The following is a 21,477-nucleotide window of genomic DNA, read 5'->3' as shown; positions in this document are numbered from 1 at the left end:
AAATTTCAACGGCGGCAAGAAAAGTTCGTAAAATGGGGGCAAAGCTCACGTAACCAATGTCTCCCTTAGCAACAGAAATTGTGGCCGTTAAGTCGAGGACTGCCTGTTGGGGAAGGCTGGGTTTTAACTCACCAATGGGAACCTTGTCTGGAGCATCTGTAAGTCATCGTAGCCGTAAACTTGCGGCTGCAACAGAAGCCAAGCGAGTTGCAAAGAAGTTGAGAGAGAGAGAGAGAAGAGAGACAGAAATTAGGAATTTTCCAAAATGTTTCAAAGATGATGATTATTATTATTGGATGCCCTTACTGGGATTTCAAAGAGACAGCTTTAGGGATCTGGGTGGCTTTAATTTACACCGAGATATTTGTACATTGGCCCATATGCGGTGAAGAAATGCCTGCCTTAAAAATAAAACTACAAGCCAAATGTGTTCTGCTAGACTGGCATAGTAAAGCTTAAATGTTATCGAGGAAAAACTTTTTCAAAATGTGTAAATTCCACAGGAAAATGCACAAGTGGAAAAAAAAAATTCATTTTACATCTTTTCCCACTCATTCCATTTGTCGACAACCGTGGAAGCCTCAAAGCGAGGGGCTGTGCATATGTGACAATTTTTATGGCTCGCTCTCCGACACACGCTCCGAATGTTTAATTTTATTGAATTGCAGAATAACACCGCTTTAAATAAAATAACATTCTTGGTGTTGTGTTGTTTACAGGTTAAGCAGAGGGATTCTGTAATCAGACCAGGAACCACCTCCAGTTTATCCAAGTGGAAAGAGGGGGGGGGGGGAAAGCAAGATATTTCGGGATGTTTACCCAGGATGTGCACGCCTTCCTCAAATCCCAGGGAGAACAGCTACTCTAACTGGTGCCCTGTGTTAACAAGGACAGGATTATCTGATTTACAGAGGGGTTGAGGAACAAACTAGCTTTTCTCTCCCCGATGAGGGAGAAGATCCTGCCCTCAACATTTGCAAATATTTTCTCCTTCTTGCCAACGGGTGTCCGAGACAGTTGTTGTGAGTTCAGGCAGTGTTTTGAGAGGGCTGCGTCAACCACATCCGGTACTGCTCGGGGTTGTTCTCCCATGCGCTGTCCCTCCTGCTCCTCTACTGGTTAAGAGTGGAGTAGGATCTACTGGCATGGGTTTGCCGAAGTGGAGGATGGCCCGGCGGGCCTGACTCACCGGGTAGGCGTGCAGCAGCCCTGGCGCCATGATGTACGGGTTCGGCAACAACGGTGGCACGCCGGGAGGCAGGTTGGGGGGAGCCTTTCCTATAAGGAGAAGATGATGGAGGAGGAGGGGGACAAGGAAAAGGAGGAGGAAGAAAAGGAGGAGGAGGAGAAGAAAGAGGAGGAAAAGGAAGAAGAGGAAGAAGAAAGAAGAAGAGGAGGAGGAGGAGGAAAAGAAAAGAAAAAGGAGGAGGAAAAGGAAGAACAAGGAGAGGGAGGAAGAAGAAGGGAGAAGAAGAGGAGGAGGAAGAATAAGAATGAGGAGAAAGAAAGAAGGAAGAAGGAGGTGGAGGAGAAGGAGGAGGAAGAAAAGAAGGAGAAGGAGAGGAAGAAAGAAGGGAAGAGAGAAGAAGAGGAGGAGGAGGAAAAGGAAGAGGAGGGGAAGAAAAGAAGAAAGAGAAGGAGGGAGGAGGAAGAAGGAAGAAGAAGAGGAGGGAGGAGGAAGAAGAAAGAAGGGAGGAGGAGGAGGAGGAGGAAGAAAGTTAAAGAGGAAATGGAAATTATGAAGTTGGAGGAGAAAAAAAAGGAGAAGGAAAGAGATGAGGAGGAGGAGGAGATGATGAAGATGAGATGGAGAAGGAAAAGGAGGAGAAGAAAAGAAGGTTATAATTCGATCCCGGGGAAGTGCAAAGGGTGAGAAAGAGACTCAAGACAGCCCCGACTTGATTCAGTGCGCTTGCAAGACGGAGCAGAGAGAAATTTCTCCCAGGCTTCACTGGTTCTGCTATAATACTCCACAATCCTAGAACCCCATATGGTCCCCCCTTTCTTTTTCGACCTGCCCTCTCTCCCGTCCATCTTGAAATCCTCTCCCAACCCAACGGTCATCACCAAGACTGACCCGACCCGACCCAACCCAACCTGGACCTTGAGGAGGCAGGCACCTGACGTCGTGGCTATGGAGTTGCGTGTGGTGGCCGTCACGGTGGAGTTATTACTGAGGCTCAGGCCCAGGCTGCTGACGCTGCTCAGGCTCGAGGGGGCGCTGACCACCGGCGGTGCAACCGAGACAGTACTGGAGGCGGTGGAGAAAGTGCTTGTCGAAGAGTGGAGCACGGCTTCGCTCTCCATGCTGGTGTGCTACAGGGGGAGGGGTGGGGGGGAAGGAGAAGGGAGAGAAAGCAAACGGGAGACGTGGTGGGCGTTGAGGCGGTCAGGAGGACCCTCAGAAATGGGCACCCAGAAGTGCAGTCCGCTGCGAGGTCCCGGGTGCTGTCTGAACTTGTTTTCTGGCCGACGTTCCACGACCCAACGAGGTTAAGGCCTCTCTGGCAAGACCCAGAGAAGCAGGGATTGACACCAGAGAAACCATCGAGCAGAAAATAATACTCCAGTCAGGGAGAAACCCACCCGGCCCCAACGCTGGCAGGGCAAGCTTGCCGTATATAAACCAAGAGCAAAACCGCATGTCATTACTGATGACGTTACCCAGCTGGGTCATGAAACGTCTGCAAGAGAACCACCCGGCTCAGAGAGCATCAAGGACCCCAGAGCCATCGTCCTCCTTTTCTTCCACCTCTTCCTCCCTCCTCTTTCTTCTCCTCATTCCCTTCCATTCCACAAACCCCCTCTCCCTTCTAGCGCTGATGACGTTAACCAAGCTGGGTCATGAAACGTCTTCAAGTTCGATCTCCAGCAACCAATATTTTTATTAGTTCAAATCCACCTTGGGCCGATCCTGAAGATCTACGGGGCTTCAGTTTTGGGATTTGATGGGCTTGGTGGCCCTGCCACTCCTGACTAGCTTCCTCAGGTGTTTCTCCCTGATCCCTCGTCCGGATCCCCACTCACCAAGAGAGTCGAAGTTGACGTGCGACCAGAGGAAGTTGAGGAAGAGAGGCTGCTCTGTTGGGCAGGTAAGGTACTGTGGAAAGAAACGGCAAGGCTGGTAAAGCAACCTTTAAGAATTCTCTTCCTTCCAATCAAAAGTCAACTCGGTTTTTTTCTCCCCCCCTACACGGATTCTCTGCTGAAATCAAATTAAAAGACTCTTCCCTTTTTCCCCCTTGTCGTTGCTGTGCTACAATTTGGAACTGTCTTTATGTCTTCGGAAATGCAGGCGTAAGTCCTCGGTTTAGGACGACAACTGAGCCCAAATTTTCTGTTGTTAAGGGAGGCACCTAAGGGAATTTCGCCTCGTTTGGGGACCATTTCCGGCCACCGTTGTTAAAACGGATCAATGGCCGGCTGTTATAGTCCCACAGCTGTGAACTTGAATCTGGCGTTTCCCCTACGGACTTTTGCCGGTCACAAAAGGGGACTGCACGACCGTCCCAAATACAGGTAGTCCTCAACTTACGACCGCAATTTATGTTGCTAAGCGAGACGTTTGTGAAGGGCTTAAGACTTTTCTTGCCTGCGTTTGTTAAGCGAATCGCGGCAGCGGCTAAATGAAGTGACCCGTTTTGTGAAATGAATCGGGCTTCCCCCCGGGGATGTTGCTGGTCAGGAGGTCACGAAAGGGGAATCATGTGATCCCGGGACCGTCGTAAATATGAATCAGTTGCCAAGTGTCTGAATTTTGATCCCGGGACCACGGGGGGGTGGGAGGTGGGTTGTGTCTGTCTTAAAGTTTACTCTTTCCAAGCGGACTTAATAGGTTTTTTTTTTTTGGCCTCCGTTTTGGGCTTCGATAGCTGGAGGATTTTGGGGGGCCTGAAGCCACGAAGACACAAAGTAAGAGAAGGGCTCAAGGCACGGAAGGTGAAGTGGGGGGGGAGGCTCTCTGGCTGCGCCCCCCAATCTCGACGGTACCTGCTGTGTTGCGTGGCGGCTGTATTCGAGAGCTCCTCCGCGTGATTCAGGCTGCTGAGCACCGAGGAATGCTGGGTGGCTGTGGTCAGTAGGGAGGCTGCCGACACGGCGTCGCTCAGAGGGGCTGTGATGCTGGGGGCCGAAGGGGAGTCGGATTTTACAGCAGATCCGGCGGAACCTGGTGGTGGGGTGGGGGTAGCGGGTGGAAGAGGCAGAGAGAGCCAGGAGAGAAAGGAGGGGAGGGGAGGGGGTGGAAGAGGGAAGATGGCTTAAGCAGCTGAACGGAACAAGAGCGGTCGAAGCAACACGGGAATAATTTTTTTTGGATTTGCTAAATGGCAAGAAATGGGAAGTTGACTTTTGGTTCCCCTGGATGCTGATGGGATTTTTGTTGGCGATGGGCTCTTCAGGGTGACCGTGTTAGTAGGCCACCGTTCCTCAGCCACCGCGGCTTTTAAGATGCGAGGACTTCAACTCCCAGAATTCCGCAAAGTCCACCCATCTTAAAATGGCCGAGGTTGAGAAACACCTAGGTAGATGCTTTCACAAACACCTGGGGTCCAACCTTGTTCAAGGGCGGGGGTGTACCATGCCGCCCGCCCACCCCTCACATGCCCAAGCAAGGGGGTTTACCTTCAGTTGCCTGAGTGGTTTGCAACTGTGTCGGTGGCACCGAGCTGAAGCCATTCTAGAGAAAAGGACAATATATATGTGTATGTGTGTGTGTGTATATATATATATATATATACACACACACACACACACACACACACACACACACACACACACACATATATATACATATATATATATACACACATATATGTTTTCTGAGGTTTTCACGGGTGTTTGTATATAGATCTTTGGTTGTTCGGGTTTTCTCCCGTGAGAAAACCCGAACAACCAAAGATCTATACACACATATATATATATACATATATATATATATATGTATATAGTTTTATCCCACTTTTAAAATTTTAAAGGTAACCTAAGGTGGTGAACATTATCTTTCTTTATTATCTAACATTATCTAATAGATGTAATAGATAATAGAAAATGTAATCGATAATGGAGCATTAACTAAAGAACTCTTTCTTCCTATTTTCCCCACAACCACCTTGCAAGGTGGGTTGGGCCGAGAAACAGGAACTGGTTGGAAAGCTCCCAATTGGCTTTCATGTCTAAGGCAGGACTAGAACTCACTGTCTCCTAGTGATTGGCCCAAAGTCACCCAACCAGCTTTCATGCCTAAGGTGGGACTAGAACTCCCATTCTCCTGGTGATTGGCCCAAAGTCACTCAACAGGCTTTCATGCCTAAGATGGGACTAGAACTCCCATTTTCCTAGTGATTGGCCCAAAATCACCCAACCAGCTTTCATGCCTAAGGTGGGACTAGAACTCCCATTCTCCTGGTGATTGGCCCAAAGTCACTCAACAGGCTTTCATGCCTAAGGCAGGACTAGAACTCTCCGTCTCCTGGTGATTGGCCCAAAGTCACCCAGCCAGCTTTCATGCCTAAGGTGGGACTAGAATTCTCCATCTCCTGGTGATTGGCCCAAACTCACTCATCCGGCTTTCATGCCTAAAAGCAGAACTAAAACTCACCGTCTCCTGGTTTCTAGACCAACTCCTTAACCACTACACCACTTGCCTTGCTCTGGAATTCTCCCTCCTTAGGATAAGCTTTTTGTGAGTCTGATGCCGCCCAAGAGCTCCAGCCTACCTTGGCTTGGCTTAAGTCTTTTTGGGGCGAGGACGAAATGGAGTTGGGGTACCGCCGGGTCTGAGTGGATCTCTGCTCGTACAGTGGTCCCTGAGCACTGTTCTGGGAGGTATACGTTGCTGTAGGCATGGTGCCACTCGGGAAGGCCGAATCCTGGCTCTTGTTGGAGGAAACCGCGGGCAGAGACTCGCTAGAAAGGGAGAACGAAAAAGAAGAAAGCCGATGAGATCAGGAGGAATCCCAGAAGGGGAGAGAACCAGGTCTGGCTAGATCACTAACCCAGAAAGATAAAGAGGACTTGGAGCGATCAACGCTATGGTGCTGATGGTGAATTTCACATCCGCTGAACCAGATGTTTCAGTGTTGGTTCTATTTTTTTCTCTAATTGTTTTGAGGTTTACCGTATTTTTCGGAATATGAAACACACTTTTCTCCCTCCTAAAAGAGGCTGAAAATTTGGGCGTGTCTTATACTCCAAATGTAGCTTTTTCGAAGCTTTTTTTCCAGCCCTAAGGAGGCGCTAGCGAGTGAAGCGACCTCCGTGCTTTGCCTGCTCTCTCCGTCTCCCAGCTGTGAAGCTTTTTTTCAGCCCTGAGGCGGCGCTAGCGAGTGAAGCGACTTCCCTCGCTTTGCCTGCTTTTCTCACTCCCTCTCTCTCCAAAGATCAGCTGGCCATTAGAAGCTGCTTTTTTATCCCCAAGCAGGGGATAAAAACCAGCAAACTAATGTGCTGAAGCTGACCAGACTAAGGACGCTAGCCAGATGAATACCTGGTAGGCAGATTTTTTCCCCCCCTATTTTCCTCACCAAAAACTAAGCTGCGTTTTATACTCCAAAAAAATACGGTATTTTCATTTTTCTTTCTTTTGGATTCTTTCTTTTTTTGGAGGGGTGGGGTAGTTCTGCCTTTTATACTTCAATCTCGTTTCAAATAAAATAAAAATATATTTAAAGAAAACAAAAAGGGGGAGGGGGAGGGCCATCTTCACCTGGACCTCGATCCTACCTAACCGATACCTACAGCGCCGCCGAGCCCCTCGCTGTGAGCGGTTTTGGGGGTTTCACCTGGCCGTGCTCGTGTAGAGGCTGTTGGGAGGCTGGCTGGCTGCGGTGCTCGTAGCAGGGGGAGCTTCGTACTCGGAGAGGACGGGCTCTGAACCAAATTGCAAGGCCCCGAATTGCAAGTTGAGTCCCGAAATGTCCGCCGAACCGGGCATCTCCACCGCCAGAGCTGGAATCTGAAGGACGAGACGGTTTGGTTTGAGACGGAAGGCTTGGTTTTCGGGCTTTTGGCTGATGAGGTCGGTTTGTGGTTCTAGAACTGGCTAGTAGATATTATTGTGCACAACTAAAAAAAGTCGAGGTTGTTATCTTATTACCTTATTCTACTGAGCCAAAGAGGAGGAAGTCAACCCTTTCATTTTTACTTTAAACTTTCTCCTCTTTCCCTTCAACTGTTTTCCTGTTATTCTGACTTGTCTTTGTATCTCTGTTATTTTATATTTGGATCAACTAATTAAAAAAAACCAAAAACCTTGTCATTGAAATGGAAGGCCTGAAGAGAACTGATATGGGTGGGAGGAGCATCCGTAAAACTTTCTTTACATGTAGAAATTTAGAGGAATATATTGGAGCTCCATGGGCTGCCGACTTACTTCCCGGGTTCAATTCAAGACACTGGTTGGCACCTTCAAGGCCTTCCCTGGCTTAAAAGGTAAGGTAAAGGTAAACATATGTGCTAGTCGTTCCTGACTCTAGGGGGCAGTACTCATCTCCGTTTCCAAGACGAAAAGCCAGCGCTGTCCGAAGACGTCTCCGTGGTCATGTGGCTGGCATGACTCAACGCCAAAGGCGCACAGAACGCTGTTCCCACCAAAGGTGGTCCCTATTTTTCTACTTTCATTTTTTTTTAACGTGCTTTCGAACTGCTAGGTTGGCAGAAGCTGGGGCAAGTAACGGGAGTTCACTCCATTACGCGGCACTCGGGATTCGAACCGCTGAAATGCCGACCTTTCGATCGACAAGCTTGGCGTCTTAAGCCACTGAGCCACCACGTTTCTTTCCCTGACTTCAGGTCAGGTTGTTTGAAGGTCGCTCTGTTCCCAGTCACCCGCCAGAGCGGGGAGGCAAGATGCCCGCTTGTTCAGGCATCATGGGGCAGCAGGGCAGCTGTGTAGCTGCAACAGCGAATTCGCCCATGACCCTGGCGATTGCTATGGCATGCGCCGTCCCCCCTTTAAGGCTATGTCCGAGCCCAAAAGGGTCTACTGGCATGCGGCCGGCCTAAGGCCGGATCGATCCAAACCACGCTTGCTGGGAGACATTCCTAAATCAAGCGTTTTCACCTTTGCAAAGACAAGAACTCCATTGGTTTCCCTTTAAAAGTGACTAAATTCACCTGCACTGTTCCCCCCCCCTCCCATTGTGTCTCGTCCGATCTCACCACAGCCGGGGCCTTCTTATCTGCTTCCGAACACGGAGGAATGTCCTAGTATGCCTCCCGGCCCCAGCCCTGGCTCCATGCCCAGACAGGCTGAGGAGGAGGGAGCACTCCCCGGCCCCAGCCCTGGCTCCATGCCCAGGCAAACGGAGCAACTAGACCCCTCCCCCTCCCCCACAGCATGTGAGCCTGAGGGAGGTCAATTGCCAACAGCTGCAGACTGGAGTGACCCTCGCGTCAGAAGACTTGATAGGCGGAGGCAACAGAAGGAAGGGAGGGGCAGGCCTGGATAAGTGCTGAGTCATGGAGCCACACCCCATGGCCTATATAAAGGATCTGCTTTCTGGCATTCTCTGAGTCAGGCAAAGTCTAAACATATCTTGCTGAAGTCACTTTCTGGTCTCCTGCCTGCCCTGAGGACTTTGCTAGGACTTTGGCAGAGCTGCAGAGGCAAGCCTGATTCGGATTTCCCTGACCCGGCCGTCAGCGGAGGAGTGGGACACGACACCCCCATTCAGCCGGGTAAAAGTTGTCACCTGTTAAAGGGCCGCAGGAGCCAAGCAGAGCTGTGGCCCTTGGATTTCAAGTAGCAGCCCCTTAGCCTAGAGAAGCATCTCTCAACCGCCTTAATTTAATTTAAATACTTTAATTTAGGATGTGTGTCCTAGTTAGCCAGCTTGAGACCAGGATTTCAGGGCCTGTGTCATCCCCGCACCCCCCCTCAAAAAAGGGGGACAACAGATGCAATGTGAAAGAGGTCGCCCCCACCCCTCTTCTGCTCTCTCACCTTTGATGTCAAGGAGGCCTTCTTCTTCTGTTGTTTTAATTTTTGCTGGGCCGGCTGAGGGCTGGAGGAATCCGGCGACATCTGGGAGACCGGGTTGGTTTTGGTGGCGAGGGGGGAGGACGGAGGCGGCGGAGCCGAAACGGAGGAGGCCGTGGCCACCGGCTGCTTTTCCTGGAGGAACACTTCCATCATGGCGGAGGTGGGGGCGAAGGCCTGCCGTTTGGTGAAGGGGCTGTGCACCGCCGGTTCCGAGGGGTTCTTTAGGTCTGCGGGCCCACCGGGAGAGCGGGAGAGGGAGAGGGAGAGAGAGTTGGCATGGGGGGGTGTCTCCCTTTGCAGAGAAGGCGAACAGGTTCCTTGGGCAAAACATCTAGATATTATGGGTGTGTGTGTGTGTGATACCCACAGAGGGCTCTGTGTGCCACCTCTGGCATGCATGCCATAGGTTTGCCATCACGGCCCTAGGCAGGGTCTCCTCGTCCCCTCCCACGTCTCATTATAGCTCCTCTCTTACGCCCCCCCAGCTGGAACTTCTTACCATACTGCACAAGGGAGGAGGATTGGCTCGTGCTGCCGATATCCCATGAGGAGGCCGCGTTGCTGCTTCCGGATGGCTGGGGATGTTGGGCCGCCAGCTGGGCCAGGGCCTGGGCGGTCTTGAACTGCTCCAGGAACTGAGAGCCGGTCGTGGTGGTGGTGGCGGTACTGCTGCTGCTCTTCCCCTCCCCCACTTCGCTGAAGCCCTTTCCAAGCACGCCAGCCTGAAGCGGGGGAAAAGGACGCACAGCCACAATCAACCCGGATTCTCAAAACAACAGGGGGAGGGGGGGGGGAAGAGTTCCCCATGAAGCCGGTGCTGTCCGAAGATATTTATGGTCACGTGGCCATCATGATGTCATGGAGTGCCGTTCGCTTCCCATCGAAATGGTACCTATTTATCTACTCGCCTCTGCATGCTTTTGAACTGCTAGGTTGGCAGAAGCTGAGGGGAGGACAGGAGCTCACCCTGTCGTCTGGCACCCGGGTCTCGAACCTGGGCTGCTGGCTTTCCAGCCAACAAGCCCAGCTGTATCTTTAAAAATATATTTATTTATTTAGAAGGTTTATATTGCCGCCTACTCGCAACATGGTGACTCAAGGCAGCTTAAAAGGTAAAGGTTCCCCTCGCACATATGTGCTAGTCGTTCCCGACTCTAGGGGGCGGTGTTCATCTCCGTTTCAAAGCCGAAGAGCCAGCGCTGTCCGAAGACGTCTCCGTGGTCATGTGGCCGGCATGACTTAAACGCCAAAGGCACACGGAATGCTGTTCCCTTCCCATCAAAGGTGGTCCCTATTTTTCTACTTGCATTTTTTATGTGCTTTCGAACTGCTAGGTTGGCAGAAGCTGGGAAAAAGAACAGGAGCTCACCCCATTACGCGGCGCTAGGGATTCGAACCGCTGAACTGCCGACCTTGCGATCGACAAGCTCAGCGTCTTAGCCACCACGTCCCTTCAAAGCGGCTTACAAGGATATAAAAACAGCATATAAAAGGAATAACAATAAGAAAAAAGAAAAATAATAAAATAACACCCACCCATCCCTGCAACAAGACACATCCATACTAGCCATTTATATACCAATGCAATTATATCTGCACCCCAGGGGCCAGCTCTAACCCAGGCTTAATGGACCAAATGCAAAAACAGGCACAGAGAATAAAATTTCTCAACTCAATTCAAATTCAGTTCAAACCTTTATTGTCAAGAGTCCAACATGTGTACAGCGAGACTGGCTGAGCCTCCCTTCCTGTACCCTCCTCCCCACAACCCAATACAACTCATGGTGAAAGACTGTAAAAGAAAAAAAAATATATCCCTAACCCAGTGAACAACTACTAACAAACTCAAGACACCATTCTTTCCTGGAAATCAAATTAAAAACACCCAACCAAGATCCTCTTGAGCGGGGCCGGGGTGTGTGTGTGTCTCCAATCTCAGCAACTTTTAAGACTTGTGGACTTCAGCTCCCAGAATTCCTCAGCCAGCAAAGCTGGGAGTCGAAGCCCACAAGTCTTAAAAGTTGCCGAGATTGGAGACCCCCACTGCTCTTGAGTTCCAGAGGTTGGGAATCCTCCCTAAACTATGGAGAAGGAGTTTGAAGTTCTGGAAGATTTTTTTTTTTTAAACTTTTAGCTTTATTGGGAAGGCTGGTTTCCTTACACGGGCCGTTTCCTTACCATGCCATGGTGGGAGAAGGTGTTGGCCGAACTCGACTGTGAGACGGTGCTTTGCTTCGAATTGCTGAACACCAGGGGCTGGTTGAGAGCCGGCGCTTGGGAGGAATCCAAGTTGGACGATTCGTTCTCCAGCGAGGAAGGTGTCTTTCCTAAGAGCACTGCAAGGTCGATTCTAGATGGGAGAAACACCAGGAGTCAAAACACCTTGAGATTGGGAGGCAGGGTGGGTGTTAATAAAAACCGACCAAATAAATAAATAAATGCCCAAATGTTAAGGGCAGAAGAGAGTATATTCGTAGCTCAGGGTTGAAATGTGGGGGTCTTGATTGCTCTCTCGAGCTGGAATGTTTTCTTGCAGACGTTTTGTGACCAAACTAGGGAACGTCATCAGTGCTTAGAGAGGGAATGGGGTTTGCACTCTTAACAGAGCGAAATTTAAAAAGAGAGTCATGAAAGGGCTGGAAGAAAACCATCAAGCTCAGAAAGTATCAAGGACATTATGGTCTCCTCCTCCTCCTCCTCCTCCTTTCCACAAGCCATACTTCACTCTGATGCTGATGATGTTACCTAGTTCGGTCATGAAAAGTCTGCAAGGAAACTACTCAGCTCAGAGAAGGATCCCGCAATCCTCCTCCTCCTCCTCCTCTCCACAAACCCCACTCCTTTCCAGCATGGATGGTATTACCTAATTGGGTCATGAAAGGTCTGGCAAGAAAGCAGCCAAGCTCAGAGAGCATCAAGGACTGCAGATAGATAGAGAGATAGAGAGATAGATAGAGAGATAGATTAGACAGACAGACAGACACACATAGAGAGAGAGAGTGAGACAAAAGGAACCACCTCTGTCCAGCTGTGATGGTCACATTTTCCACAGGCAGCGGCACCGAGGAGACATTGGAGGCAGTGAAGATCTTCGTTTCTGAAAGCTGGAGCAGAGAGAGAGAGAGAGAAAAGAAAAGAAAAGAATGCAATGAAAGCTGCCCAAGTTCATGAAGCATAAAATTAGAAGAAGGAATTGGGGAGGGGGTTTACCTACATCTTCATTCCAGTCCTCGGTCCCCCACTCCTCCGTTGCTGTCCTCCAGGCACCTGCAGAGGAAGAGCCAGAGATCAAAGGTGAGGGGGGGGAAGGGGGAGTCAGTTTAAGCACCGGTTACAAAACAAAGGAAGAGGAGGAGGAGGAGGAGGAGGAGGAGGAGGGAGTTTTCAAAGAGCAATGCAAAGAGCTAAGCAGGCTGGCAATCCTTGCCCAGACAGACAGAAGCTTTTTTGGGGGGGGGCAGGGGCACAGCAGCTCAACGTACAATCCCCCCCCTCACCCCACCCCGGCCACCACCAAAGCAAAGAGGCTGGAGCCTGGAACCCCCTCGGGAGAGAGGGACTTGGGGAGGGGGGGGATTTTATCCTGCCATGTAACTCACGCCCCTCTGGAGAGACTGAACCACCCCCAAGTTTAAGCTAGATCTAATCATCAAGATCTGATCGCCAGGATCTAACTATTCCCGAGTTTAAGCTAGATCTAATCAAGATCTAATCAAGATCTAACCATCCCCAAATCTTTGCTAGATCTAATCAAGATCTAACCATCCCCAATCTAAGTTAGATCCAGTCATCAAGTTCTAACCATTCCCAAATCTTTGCTAGATCTAATCAAGATCTAACCATCCCCAATCTTTGCTAGATCTAATCAAGATCTAACCATCCCCAATCTATACTAGATCTAATCAAGATCTAACCATTCCCAAATCTTTGCTAGATCTAATCAAGATCTAACCACCCCCAATCTAAGTTAGATCTAGTCATCAAGATCTAACCCAGAGGTCTTCAAACTGGGCAGCTTTAAGACTTGTGGACTTCAACTCCCAGAATTCTCCAGCCACCATAGCATAGCTGGCTGGAGAATTCTGGGAGTTGAAGTCCACAAATCTTAAAGCTGCCCAGTTTGAAGATCTCTGATCTAACCATTCCCAAATCTATGCTAGATCTAATCATCTAGATCTAATCAAGATCTAACCATCCCCCAATCTAAGCTAGGTCTAGTCATCAAAAATTAACCATTCCCAAATCTAAGCTAGATCTAACCATCAAGATCTAACCACCCGCAATTCTAAGGTCGATCCAACCACCTAGATCTTAATCATCACGATCAAACCATCCCCCAAGTCTAAGCTAGCTTCCAACTCTGATGGCTTCCCAGCCTTCCGAAATTATCTTTCTTTCGAATTTCGCCTGTGACCGGATGATTGGGGCGGCAGGCCACCGACCTCTGTCTTTGGACACAGATTTTAAGCTTAAGGACAAAAAATTGGTCGGTGTTTAACTTTAAGCATTTTGGACTGAAAACAGCACGGAGACCGCCCACCTCACCGGAATATCCCTAGATCCTTCCCACGGCTGACAGACTAACCCCTTTTTCCAGTAGATAAACTTTCAGAAGTTCATTTCAAGGTCTAGGAAAAGGCAGCAGGAAGGGAAATCAAACCACAGGGCTCTCGGTGGTTATAAAATATATATATCTATCTACCGTAGTTTCTGCCAGCTTCCTCCCCCCCCCAACACTGCCTAACCCCCCCAGATCAATTAACAGGGTCAGGCAGAAGAAGAGAATGTCTAAAGAGAGGCAGATTAACTTTTGGAAGGTTTTTTAATCGAGGAATTGATACCCAGAAGGTCTGTTGTTATCCTGACCCCTTTACTAAAATGCCAGTTTATTTGTTATTTTTTAATTGAGCGTTGATGTACTTGCAGGAAAGCTACGCGGCAGGCAGGAGCTCTCTGTAGCTCAGGCCCATGCTAAGTTTTCCAACTGGGCATTAACTGTAGGCAACACGAAGGCTTGCTTTAGAAAATTCAGACGTTTTCATGGTGGGAAAAAAACCCTATAGTCAGGTAGACTAGGAGAACACCAGAAAACAACTTAGTTGGTAAAAAAAGAATCCCTAACCATCGCAGCAGAAAACCCAACAGCCAAATTCCTTCAGACTGGTAGATAGCCAAGGTACTTAGCACAATGTGAATACAGTTTCAACCCAATGGAACACATCGGGATCCACTGGTGGAAATCTGGATCACCCCAATAGATCCAGAAAGAGTTCTTGACCGCACCCTGTCTAAACAAACCAATTTTTACAACTGTTTTTCCAACCCCAAACGGGAACTAATTGACATTTGAAAGCCGATGAGGTTGAGGAATGCTTGTCTTGTGTTCATCATTTTAAACCACACTATTTCCAAGCCATAACCATCATTAAATCGCCAATCCATCAATCAAGCTGGGAAATCAAAGCTAATTTTCACTTCAAAAAAATGGTAAAATTCCCCCACCCACCCTAAAAAAAACCCACGAACTTGGGGATGCAAGGAGTAAAAAGCATTAGTGGTAAAAAGCAACAGGCAAGTACGTTAAAAATATTAAAGTGAACAAAACAGAGCAAAAAAGATGGAGGAGGAAAGGGGGAGGGAAGACAAGACAATTAACATATCCACAGATAAATTCCAGCTTATTTTAAAAGATTGGTTTTTTTAAAAAAAGAAAAAAAAAGATAAAAAAAAAAGAGATCCGGAGGGCATTTAAGTGCCCCTGGATTTCTCGTACCAGGAGCAGTGTCAAATTTTCGGGGATAATTTGACCCCTCGCCCCTAATGTAATCAACTCCTGAAACAAAACAGAACAGGGAAAGAAAAAGAACAAAAAACAGGAAAAATGGTCAAAATACTTCGAAAGGCGAGACGAGGCGCCCCATTTTCTCCCGCCGCCACCCCAGCCCATACCTGTGGATATTGGTCAAATTAAAGAGGAAAGGGGGGGGGTTTACAAGCTTAAATGGTGCTAACTAATCAGGAGGGCGGGGGATGATGGGGTCTAAATCTTATGGAGAAAGAGTGGAGGAGGGAAGTGGGGGTTCTGCGGGGGGTGGGGGTGGGGGGAATAGACAGAGGGATATATGACCCCTTTCCTTAAATGTTGTTTTTCGTTTTGCTCTACTCTGATCCAAGCATTGGGTGGGTGGTTACAGAGTCTTTCTGCAAAGCACCCTAAAGCATCATCATCATCATCATTTAACGATCCCATAATCCCTTGCGGGGTGGAGTCAGGGCAACTGAATGGAGCTAGCAGAGTGTTTTACTGGCCGGATGCCCTTCCCTGTTGCCAGTGCGGAGTTTTGTTCAGCATACTGTATATATCGTCAGTGTGCCGAGAGAGAGAAATATCTGCCTCTACCTAGCATCGAACTGGTCAACCCACCAGGCAAGTGTTTTCTCACCACTTCGGTAAGTCCTCAACTTACAACCGCCCGTTGAGTGACCGTTTGAAGTTCCCACTGCCTTTTTTTTTTTTTTTTAAATTTTAAATGTGACTTAGGACCAGGTTTTTTTCTTCACCCTTTACGACCTTAGCGACATCCCCATCGGCCACACGATCAAAACTCCCGATGCTTGTCAACTGACTCATATTTATGACGGTGGGGGTGTCCCGGCAGTCAGGGGATGCGACCTGACGGGGAAGCCGGATTCTCTTAAACAACCACCCGACGGACTTAACCCGACTGCAGCGACTGACTTAAAAACGGTGGCAAGAGAAGTACAACCGGGAGGTGGGGGTTCGCTGAACCAATGTCTCGCTTAGCAACGTAATTCCGGGGCTCTGCTGTGGTTGTAAGTTGAGGACTACCTCTATTTAAAGAGTTCCCTCCCACATCCTTGTCCTAATCCCAGCAGATTCCACAGAAGGGGGGGGGAAGGGAGACTGGAAAAGCGTTTTGGACCATTCTACAAAATTAGCAGCTCCTTCCTGCTTCCAGACGTGACAAATTAAGATTATCCAGCAATTCCACTAACCTAAAAGCAGGCTTACAAGAATTAACCAGGTTCTTCTATCACATACATATATTTTTCAGGGGTATCTTGGAGATGTTAAATGCTTCTAAGTCCCAAGATTCTGGGACCCCATCCCCATCCCCTGGGATTTGAGAGGAAGGCTGTTGGAAGACCCCCATCAATTCTTAAAAACTGGAACTGCACATCGAAAGCAGCTGATGGGGCCCTCCAGGCCAAGGAGATTCTCCCCCCCCCCCGTTCGGTTTGGGAAGAGATCTAGCTGCCCCACCCCCACCTCACCAAGGCAGTACCAAACCCCGGTCACTCACTCGTCCCATCGTCCGGCTCGAAACTTCCCGTGCTGTTCCACGTGTTGCTGTTATTGCCATAACTTTCGTCCGTGCTGCTGGGTTCTGCATAGTCCGCGGGGTTGAAAGTCCTGGGGGGGTGGGGGAGGGAGGAAGCAAGGAAACGTCAGCGGGAGGCCGTTCCCTGAGATAAGTAGTTGAGCTAAGATGGGGTTACTAGTCCCTGGTGAGGAGACTTCAGGTGGATTCGTGAATCAGCCCTTCGTGAAGCCATCTGGAATCAAGCCTCCTCACCAGGAACCGGTAACCCCATCTTGTGCGCGGGACTGATCTTGCAACTCGCCTGGCGGGACCAGGAAGAAGGGCCTTCCGTGTGGCGGCCCCCTCTTTGCTATTGCCTTTGTCCCAATGACATCTATCCGGCCCACCTAGAATGGGGGAGGCAGGGTGTGTGTTATGGGACCCTCTCGTATATACCGAGGGTCCCGTAACACACACCCTGAAGGTGGGACCAGGAAGAAGGGCCACCTCCGTGGTGGCTTTCTCCTGGTGGAACATCATCCCTGCTCATTTGCAAAGCCCTGAAGATCTGGTTTGGGGCTTGGGGACCCCCCCGGGGTAATACAGAGCCCATCAAGTGGTTGGTGTGATTGTTGGGGAAGGGGAGGGGGAGTATTGTTACTTTTGTCTTGTTCTTGTAGCCCAGAGTCACTGAGTCAGGCTGGCATATCTTCTGAAATATACTAAACCAGCCTTCCACAGAACTAGGAGGAGTCCAGCGCAAACGGTTTGGAAGGGCATCATAATGGCTTTACTCTACTCAACCAACCAACCACTTCCTTTCTCAACCAACCACCCATTCCTTGGTGCTCGCCGAGCTTGGCTGCTAGTCACTAGCACGGATGCTGTTCCCTAGTTTGGGTCATGAAACGTCTGCAAGAAAACCACCAAGCTCGGAGAGCATCAAGGGCCCCTTATGTCAACCCCGAGCTGCAAATATCCTCCTTTATTGCAACCTCCGGCTGCCTGGAACACGGCTGGGGTTTTACAGCTACCGCAATCGGACACAGAACCAACTCACAAACCCGGAGGGAAGCTTACCCCATGCCTTGGGCAGAAAATCTTCCTCCCCGTCGTCCAGAGCCGCCTGAAGATAAAGAGTTACGGGTCTGTTAGAATGCCCTTCAACATTCATGGGTTACCCAGGATCTGCTTTTAAACAGGTTGTCAACGGATTATTGTCAATTATCAATGGATAGTTAGAACTGCAGAAAAAAACCATGGCTACCAACCTGCCTTCCCTTGAGGACTTGTATACTGCACGAGTCAAAAAGAGGGCTGTGAAAATATCTACAGACCCCTCACATCCTGGGCATAAACTGTTTCAACTTCTACCCTCAAAACGACTCTATAGAGCACTGCACACCAGAACAACTAGACACAAGAACAGTTTTTCCCCCTGAACACCATCACTCTGCTAAACAACTAATTCCCACAACACTGTCAAATAATTTACTGTATTACTATTCTTCTTCTGTTCCTTACTAGTATCTATCTCTTCCCACTTATTACTATAACCATGTTGCTTGTATGTTGTTTCAATTATATTATTTGATTCCTAGTACGATAGCTTATTAGTAACCTTGACTATCACTAAGTGTTGCATCTTTTTATTCTTGATGAATGTATTTTATTGTTCTTATGTACACTGAGAGCATATGCACCTAAGACAAGTTCCTTGTGTGTCCAATCACACTTGGCCAATAAAGAATTCTATTCTATTCTATTCTATTCTATTCCTATTCTATTCTATTCTATTCTTAATTCTATTCTATTCTATTCTCTATCCTATTCTAATAATTTTCTATTCCATTCCATTCCATTAAATTGTGCAACAAGAGATGGGATTTTTTTCCCTGTGGTCTTAGTAGCAAACTCAGGCAAACAAAAGGTGAAAAAGCTCCTGTTACAATTTCCTTCCTGGCAATTCCTTAAGGAGCCATTTTACGAGATCTGTTATGCTTAAATTTCTCAATAAATGATGATTTGTTGCAGGGCCAACCTGGGCTTCCTGGCTCACCTCTGCCTCGCCCACGTCCCCGCCGCCCTCTCTCCGTGCCTCTGCCGGAAGAGCCACTGGTCTTGCTGCCATCCAGTCCGTTCTCTTGACCCCGAACTGCAAAACACAACAAGGCGCTGGGAGATTTGCAAGCGAGGAATCCAGGACGGAGAGAGGGAAATATGGAAGGAAAAAACCAAAGGGGCTCGACGTGCGGATCGATATTGTTGCCTCTTGTAAACAGACTCGGTTGTGCCTCAAACGTGGCAACCACCAGAAAAACAAACAAACAGCCACACGGTTGTACGGTGTGGTATCCCCAAAACCGGAGAGAAGCCACAGTCCAGCGTGCAATTGTACCCGTTCACTGTATCCCGTTCTTTAAGCTGAACCTCAGAAGCACGAAGTTAAAACAATCTTCCTAGAGAATAAACTTGATAGGCAGGCCCTGACTTACGACAGCTCATTTAGTGGCCAGTCAAAGTTACAACTGCAATGGGGGGAAAAAAAAGGAATGAATGACCCGTTGTTTCTCACTTATGACCGTTGCAGCCCCCCCAGGGTCACGCGATTAAAAATCCAGACGCTTGGCAACTTTCACTCGTATTTATGACGGTTGACGGGTCACGCGATCCCCTTTTGTGGCCTCCTGACAAGCAAAATCCACAGGGAGGGCAGATTCACTTTAACAACCGTGGTCCTCACTTAACGACTGCAGTGTTTTGCTGAGCAACGGGGCCGAGGCAAGTCGTAAAAAACGGGGGCAAAACTCACTCCACAACCATCTCGCTTGGTGATATAAATTTGGGGGCTCAATTGGTGGTCGTACGTCAAGGACTACCTGCTGTGGAAGGCTGGGTTTACAATGGCTCAAGGGACTAATTATATCCAGGCATCTCCCCCACCCAACAAAAAACCCCATGACTTTCTCAGCCAGGATGCTGTATTTTTCGGACTATAAGATGCACTTTTTTGTCTCGCAAAAGACGCAGGCGTCTTTTGGACTGAATACTGCTGAAGCCCCGCCCACCCCCAAGCCTTTTTTTTTTGGCCTCCGCATGCCTTGTTTTCGGCCCATTTTTGAGGCTTTTTCTCTCTTTTTTTGGTCTTTTTCAGGCTTTTTTTCAGCCCATTTTCAAGGCTTTTTTTCGGCCCATTTGTCCCCCTGAAAAAAAAAATGGGCTGAAAAAAGCCTTGAAAACGGGCCAAAAAATGCCTGAAAAACGGCCCCTCAAAAATAGGCCTGAAAAAGCCTCGAAAATGGGCTGAAAAGCCCCCAAAACAGACCGAAAAAAGCCTCGAAAATGGGCTTAAAAAAGCCTCAGAAACAGGCCAAAAAAAAAAAAAAAAAAAAGGAAAAAGGCCCCAAAAAGGGAGGCCAAAAACATTTGTTGTTGTTGTTTTCCTCTTCTAAATTTAGGTGCGTCTTATAATCCGAAAAATACGGTAATTCCCCAGAGATTTACTTTCGGGTTCTTAAAAAAACAAAAGCCAACAAAAAAGAAAAGAAAAGAGGAAGAAACAAGTATCCAGAAATACAAAACCTCCCCTCTTTGATTTTCCATATCCAGCAATCCTTTCTCTCTGAACGGGGACACCAGGAACAGATTGACAGAGTCTGAAAGGGACCTTGCAGGTCATCTAGTCCAGCCCCCCCCCTGCCCAAGGCGTGGAAGCCTTCAACGGGACTGCTAGAAGGTTCTCCCAACTGCTGACTTCACTCTTATCAATCCCCCCTCCCCACCCACCACCACCCCCGGTGGGAGAGAGGAGAGCAACAGAGTCGGAAGGGACCTCGGAGGTCATCCAGTCCAACCCCCGACCCCCGCTCGCGCAGACGACCTCTACTAGGGATTCGAACCGCCGAACTTTCTGATCGTCGAAAGACGCTGAGCTTTTGACGATCAGAAGCGCCCCCCAGCCAGGGAACGGACCGACTTTCCTGCCAGGGGTGGATGGAAGCAAGCAGCCTGCCTGAAGGTCAAAGAGACCTCTGGGGAAGGGGCGGGGGGGGGGGTGTAGGGGGTGTGATGGAAGGGGACGGAGGAGAACGGGCCCTGATTTGGGAGTCACAAATGCCGCAAAGGAACCTTTAGCACCTCTCCTCTGGAGGGTCTTATTGCTTTGTATGCAGAATCAGGGCCTACATTCTCTCCCACGGCTGGCTCCGCGCCCTCTCCGAGGCAAGGCGCTCCCTCGTCGCCGGCTGAAGTCCCGCTCTTTTTCCCGGTTCTCTTTGCCTTCTTCGCTGGGTTCCGTCTGTCCGCCGTCTTTCTGTCCCGACACGCCTTTCTTCTTCCCCACCATTTCCCAGGAGTGCTAAAAGATGGAAGCAGGAACAGAAAAAAAAAGGAGATTCAGACCGTTATTATTGATGCACGGGACGAGGCAGGGAAGCCCTCCGTTCGTTTTAATGACCGTTTTCAACACTGAAAGGCGGGGGGGGGGGAAGACTCTAAAGAGCGTTTTTCAAACTTACGGCCGCGTCCCCCATGCTGGCGTGATCAAAATTTGGACGCTCGGCCGCTGGCTCGTATTTATGACGGCTGCAGGGCCACAAGATTCCCCCTTTGGGCGAGCGGAAGTCGACGGGGAAGCCAGATTCACTTAATGCAGACTTAACTGCGTTGCTTCACTTAACCACTGGGGCACGAAAGGTCGTAAAAGGGAGCAAAACTCACTGAGTTGGTGGCGAGGGGTCTGGATTTTGAGCACATGGACCATGCTGCAAGTCTCGTAAGGGTGAAAAACAGCCCCAAGCCATTTTTTGGGGGGGCAGTGCTGTTGTAACTCTGAACAATCATTAAATGAATTGTTGTCAGTGGAGAGCTAAAAGGTTCCCCTCGCATTTATGTGCCAGTCGTTCCCGACTCTACGGGGCGGTGCTCATCTCCGTTTCAAAGCCGAAGAGCCAGCGCTGTCCAAAGACGTCTCCGTGGTCATGTGGCCGGCGTGACTCAACGCCAAAGGCGCACGGAACGCTGTGACCTTCCCACCAAAGGTGGTCCCTATTTTTCCACTTGCATTTTATTTTTTAACGTGCTTTCGAACTGCTAGGTTGGCAGAAGCTGGGACAAGGAACGGGAGCTCACCCCGTTACGCGGCACTAGGGATTCGAACCACTGAACTGC

At 49.1% G+C, this 21,477-nt stretch overlaps 1 protein-coding gene across 7 annotated transcripts in view; it reads right to left on the bottom strand.

Annotated features, from left to right (window-relative positions):
- The window catches only part of UBAP2L (ubiquitin associated protein 2 like), a 38,068-nt gene that overhangs the window by 5,314 nt on the left and 11,277 nt on the right, over positions 1-21,477 (bottom strand). For 5 of the 7 annotated variants that reach the window (XM_058160384.1, XM_058160389.1, XM_058160388.1 and 2 more), the window contains exons 5-22: positions 20,494-20,665; positions 18,368-18,463; positions 17,389-17,434; positions 16,309-16,418; positions 14,757-14,816; positions 12,198-12,250; positions 12,002-12,087; positions 11,162-11,333; positions 9,483-9,705; positions 8,945-9,210; positions 6,783-6,955; positions 5,718-5,907; positions 4,624-4,678; positions 3,991-4,168; positions 3,028-3,100; positions 2,121-2,316; positions 1,190-1,278; positions 133-186 (exon numbers count right to left, since the gene is read on the bottom strand). In XM_058160384.1, the coding sequence (XP_058016367.1) occupies positions 133-186; positions 1,190-1,278; positions 2,121-2,316; positions 3,028-3,100; positions 3,991-4,168; positions 4,624-4,678; positions 5,718-5,907; positions 6,783-6,955; positions 8,945-9,210; positions 9,483-9,705; positions 11,162-11,333; positions 12,002-12,087; positions 12,198-12,250; positions 14,757-14,816; positions 16,309-16,418; positions 17,389-17,434; positions 18,368-18,463; positions 20,494-20,665 (2,292 nt within the window). The remainder of the gene's footprint in view (positions 1-132; positions 187-1,189; positions 1,279-2,120; positions 2,317-3,027; positions 3,101-3,990; positions 4,169-4,623; positions 4,679-5,717; positions 5,908-6,782; positions 6,956-8,944; positions 9,211-9,482; positions 9,706-11,161; positions 11,334-12,001; positions 12,088-12,197; positions 12,251-14,756; positions 14,817-16,308; positions 16,419-17,388; positions 17,435-18,367; positions 18,464-20,493; positions 20,666-21,477) is intronic. The other 2 variants (XM_058160390.1, XM_058160391.1) reach the window with 1 other exon arrangement.

This window comes from Ahaetulla prasina, chromosome 17, assembly GCF_028640845.1.
Source record: "Ahaetulla prasina isolate Xishuangbanna chromosome 17, ASM2864084v1, whole genome shotgun sequence".
In the NCBI taxonomy this organism is placed as follows: Eukaryota; Metazoa; Chordata; class Lepidosauria; order Squamata; family Colubridae; genus Ahaetulla; species Ahaetulla prasina.
Note: the sequence above shows the minus strand (reverse complement) of the source record. Positions and strands in the feature narration are given on the sequence as shown.